A 4,696-nucleotide genomic window follows, 5' to 3' on the forward strand; every position below is an offset into this window, starting at 1 on the left:
TTGTTTGTTTTGCCCCAGGGGGGGGGGGGGGGCGGGGCGCGTGCAGGAGGCAGCCAATCGACGTTTCTCATCATCCATGTTTCTACCTCTCTATCTCTTCCTCTCTCTCTAAAAAAATCAATGAAAACATTATATATATAAAAGAATACCTGCCCAGCTGGCATGACTCAATCTATGAACCAGGTGGTCACAGTCTGCAGGAAGCAGCAGATCAATGATTCTCTCTCATCATTGATGTTTCTCTCTCTCTCCCTCTTCCTTCCTCTCTGAAAACAATAAAAAAAGAATACCTAAAGAGCAGGAGATGAAGCTGGGCAGCAGAGCATCACAATTTCCCCCTTTGGCCAAGCGCACTGGGGCCCCAAGTCCAGCTGCTTCCACTCCACCTCTCTGCCCTCACCACCACCCCTCTCTCCACACACGTCCTGCTTGTCCTTCCTCCCGGCATGGCTCTCAGCCCCCCACAGGGTCTGTGGGCAGATGCTTAGTACTTGAGATGAGAAACGATGAGTGCTTGAACTGTGGCAATGGATGAAGTGGAAATGAGTTTGTAGGTGTTTAGGAGGCGGACTCTTCAAGAAGCGATGGCTAACTGGGTGTGGGGGTGAGTGTGCCTGAAAGGCAAGACCAGAGGACCTTGGGACAATGACGGACCTGCCCCTTCTGAGGGCTGTGGACCATGCTGTCGCCACTCGGAATGAACCAATCTGCTCTGGAGAGAGTCCCCACAATCCACCTTGTCTATGAACCAAAACTAAAGTGCTTTCCACCACCAGCACCACGCACTGCTCATCACACCACACACTGCCTTCTCTTCGGAGCGGAGCGCTTCCTCTGGGCGGGGTTATTTTTACCCTCTGCCCCTGGATGTCCGTTAAGTCTGGCTCGGAGGAGCACACTGCACTGGGCCTAGTGCTGCATCTACTGCTTTCTAGTTGTGATCCAGCGTCACAGACTCCGTTTTCCATCTCACAGGGTGGTTGCCTGTGGTTGGCATATTGCCCTTAAAGGGTCTGGGAGGCCAGGGGTTAAGCCTTCCCCTGAAGACTCCGGTACCCAATTTCCCCTTTCAGCCCCTCCCACCAAGCGCACTGGGGCCCCAAGTCCAGCTGCTTCCACTCCACCTCTCTGCCCTCACCGCCACCCCTCTCTCCACACACGTCCTGCTTTTTCTTCCTCCCTGCATGGCTCTAAGCCTCCCACGGGGTCTGTGGGCAGACGTCCTCCCCAGGGTCAAGGCTCTGTGTGGGGCGCTGCCAGTCCTGCCACCCCTGCAGACTTTGGACCCTGCCGGGGTGTAGGAGAGCCCAGGGCAGGCAGCACGCCCAACAGCACTGTCATCTGCAGGGTCCCACGGGAGGGGAGTGGGCGATGGCCACCCCACCCCCAGGTGCGTACCTGTCTTGGGAGACAGTCCGATGGCTCCAGGATACAGCGTAGATGAGCTTGACTGTCTGTGGGTCCGTGGGTCCGGTCAGCTAGTGAGCACTGCTTTCGTTGTCTGCTTCTCTCTCCTTCCTTGTCCCTGGTCCCCCGCCCCTCTGTCCCTCTCCCCTTACCCTCCCTGGCTGACCGCTCTCTCCCCCCAGCTGGGGGCCAGAGTCTCACTCCGCCCTCCTCTGCAGGAGCCAACCCGCTGGCCTCTGGGCCGCCAGCCCATAAAACCTGCCTGCCTGCGGGAGCCGCTGAGCTGCTGCGGCTTGTCGCCCCTCGCTGGCAGCAGGCGACTCAGATGGCCCTGACCGTGCCTCCAAACAGACTTAGGGACATCTATCTGCTTTCTGCTTCCAGAAAAGCTTGGAGAAAGTGAACTTGGGGTGGATTCGGGGCTGGTGCAGCTCCCCAAGCCTTCTTGTCCTTCCAGAAGCCTCACCCTGCACAGCTTCTTCCATTCTTCCCTTCCTGACACCCCCTGCTCTTCGCTCCTAGGTTTCCCCTCCCGTCTGGGATCCACAGCTCTTCCTTATCTCCTGCCCCTTCCTTCTCTCTATCCTTATCCTCTACTGGAGCCTTTCCCCTGCCATCCTGCCCTTCTTTCTCTCTATCAAACTCCCGTTCATCCCTAAACTTCTCCTTGCACCCCACTCTCCACCCGTCCCTCTCCTGTCCCCCTTCCCTCCCAGCAAACTCCCACCATGGATTCTGGGCCGCACTGGGCTGCTGACCCCATTCCCGGGGGCACCCTCTCGGCCCCCAATGCCACCACACCCTGGCTGGGCCGGGATGAGGAGCTGGCCAAGGTGGAGATCGGGGTCCTGGCCGTGGTCCTGGTGCTGGCGACAGGGGGCAACCTGGCTGTGCTGCTGAGCCTGGGCCAGCAGGGCCGCCAGCGCGCCCGCATGCACCTGTTTGTGCGGCACCTGGCCCTGACCGACCTGGGCGTGGCGCTCTTCCAGGTGCTGCCCCAGCTGCTGTGGGACATCACCTACCGCTTCCAGGGCCCCGACCTCGTCTGCCGGGCCGTCAAGTACCTGCAGGCGCTCAGCATGTTCGCTTCCACCTACATGCTGCTGGCCATGACCCTGGACCGCTACCTGGCCGTGTGTCACCCCCTGCGCAGCCTCCAGCAGCCCAGCCAGTCTGCCTACCCGCTCATCGCCGCTCCCTGGCTGTTGGCTGCCATCCTCAGCCTCCCTCAAGTCTTCATTTTTTCTCTGCGGGAAGTAATCCAGGGCTCGGGGGTGTTGGACTGCTGGGCAGACTTTCGCTTCCCTTGGGGGCCACGGGCCTACATCACCTGGACTGCCTTGGCCATCTTCATCCTGCCCGTGGCCATGCTCACAGCCTGCTACAGCCTCATCTGCTACGAGATTTGTAAGAACCTAAAAGTCAAGACACAGACCTGGAGGGTGGAAGGAGGGGGCAGCAGGACTCGGGACAGGGCCTCACCCTCGGGCCCAGCTGCAGCCACCAGGGGGCTGCCCTCTCGGGTCAGCAGTATCAGCACTATCTCTCGGGCCAAGATCAGAACCGTGAAGATGACCTTCATCATTGTGCTGGCCTACATCGCCTGCTGGGCCCCCTTTTTCAGCGTCCAGATGTGGACTGTGTGGGACAAGAACGCCCCGAATGAAGGCAAGTGTGTGGTCGGGATGTGGGGGGGCGGGAAGGAGGTTGGGGCAAGTGGAGAAGAGCAGGGAAGGGCGAGCAGGAGGATTAGGACAGCGCCACAGTGCCTCCCAGGGTGCCCTTTCCTGCCTGCCTGCAGTGTCCACCACCATGAGCCTGTCCCTCAATCCCATGTCCCTCACCTGTGTAGAGTGATTTTTCTACTCAGCACGTACCTCTCTGAGCAAGGAGTACAGTCGAGTGTTATGTTATAAGCCATGTGCTCCCTCGGAAAAATGGAAGCCCTTTGGGGCCCTTTTAGCTGGGCTGAGATCCATTTCCTTAAACTTACTCTCCAGTCCACCCAGTTTGCCCCCACAGCACACTGGGCTCCTGGCTTCCTGTCCCTGGGTCTTTGTCAGAGGCTGCCTGTCTCCTTGCTCCGGCCCCGACAGCTGGCTGAGTTGTTGCCAGGACACAGCAGGTGCCTATGACAGAATGAGTGGGACTGCCTCTGAGGGGTCAAGGGCAGAATCCAGGAGCCAGTGTGCACCCTAATCTATGACATCAATGAGAATGGGGGTACCCGGACTTGGCCTAAAGTCATGGTTATGTTCCCTGCATGTTCTACGAAAGTCACCTTATCCTAGTTCTGCCTTCAGTAGAAAATTCAAGGTCTAGGTTTGGAACAAAGACAGTGTCTCCTATTTGGGCTGCTCCTGTCCACCTCTGAGGTCAACTTGGAGCAAACCCTGTAGTTACAAAAAAAACCAGAGAGGTAAGACTCTGGAGTTGGGGGTCCCAGGTTCAAGTCTCAGCTGTGCTCCCCCCTAACGAAAAAACCCCTGTCAGTCCCTTCTCCGTTCTAGCTCTCAGTTTCCCCCTCTGTTCAGCGAGGCCTGGATTCTTTCCCAGGCCCCTCCCAGCTGTCCGTCTAAGGCTTCTCGGCTTCTCTCTTGGCAGATTCAACCAATGTGGCTTTCACCATCTCCATGCTGCTGGGCAACCTCAGCAGCTGCTGCAACCCCTGGATCTACATGGGCTTCAACAGCCACCTGTGGCCGCACCCCCTACGCCATCTGGCCTGCTGTGGGGGTCCTCGGCCCCAGATGCGCAGGCAGCTCTCTCACGGCAGCTTCTCCAGCCGCCGCACCACGCTGCTGCTGACCCGCTCCAGCTGCCCGCCCACCCTCAGCCTCAGCCCCAGCCTCGGTGGGAGGCCTGGGCCTGAAGGGCCACTGAAGGGCTCAGAGCAGGTGGACGGGGAAGGCATCACTGAGATGGACATCTTTTAGGGAACACTCCCTGGAGCCTGGCACTGCCCACGGGTCTATAGGAGGGTGTCTGCGCAGCTCAGCACTGGGTGCAAATGCTGGGAGGGTCAGGGCTGGAGTTAGGGGAGCCCAGTTTGAGGCCGTGTGAAAAGGCCAGAACGGCTACCCTGGGCGCCTGGCCTACCCTCAGTTGCTCCCAATCTCACATGCTGGGAGTCAGGGAGAATCAAACTGTGGGCTCCCTGATCCTGCCGTATTCACAGGGTGTCTGGGGACCACACCCACGTGGATGATGTGGTGCCCAGATCTGGGGCAGGCCTAGGACGGCCCTGCCTGGGGCTCCACGGGTGGCTGGAACTCAGAGGCTGGTCTCC

The 4,696-nt window shown here is 59.1% G+C and overlaps 1 protein-coding gene across 1 annotated transcript; it reads left to right on the top strand.

The window, feature by feature from the left end:
* The first annotated feature begins 2,004 nt into the window (after nucleotides 1-2,004).
* Nucleotides 2,005-4,395, top strand: AVPR1B (arginine vasopressin receptor 1B). Its single transcript, XM_005885284.2, has 2 exons — nucleotides 2,005-3,075; nucleotides 4,012-4,395. The coding sequence occupies exons 1-2, from the start codon at nucleotides 2,136-2,138 to the stop codon at nucleotides 4,341-4,343; spliced, it is 1,272 nt and encodes a 423-aa protein (XP_005885346.1). The 5' UTR covers nucleotides 2,005-2,135; the 3' UTR covers nucleotides 4,344-4,395.
* The last annotated feature ends 301 nt before the right edge of the window (nucleotides 4,396-4,696 follow it).

The sequence above is a fragment of the Myotis brandtii genome, unplaced genomic scaffold, assembly GCF_000412655.1.
Source record: "Myotis brandtii unplaced genomic scaffold, ASM41265v1 scaffold898, whole genome shotgun sequence".
Taxonomy (NCBI): Eukaryota; Metazoa; Chordata; class Mammalia; order Chiroptera; family Vespertilionidae; genus Myotis; species Myotis brandtii.

Coding starts and splice junctions, on each gene's coding strand:
- AVPR1B (XM_005885284.2), top strand. CDS start 2,136: ATGGATTCTGGGCCGCACTGGGCTGCTGACCCCATTCCCGGGGGCACC. Junction 3,076..4,011: donor CAAGAACGCCCCGAATGAAG/GCAAGTGTGTGG, acceptor CTCTCTTGGCAG/ATTCAACCAATGTGGCTTTC.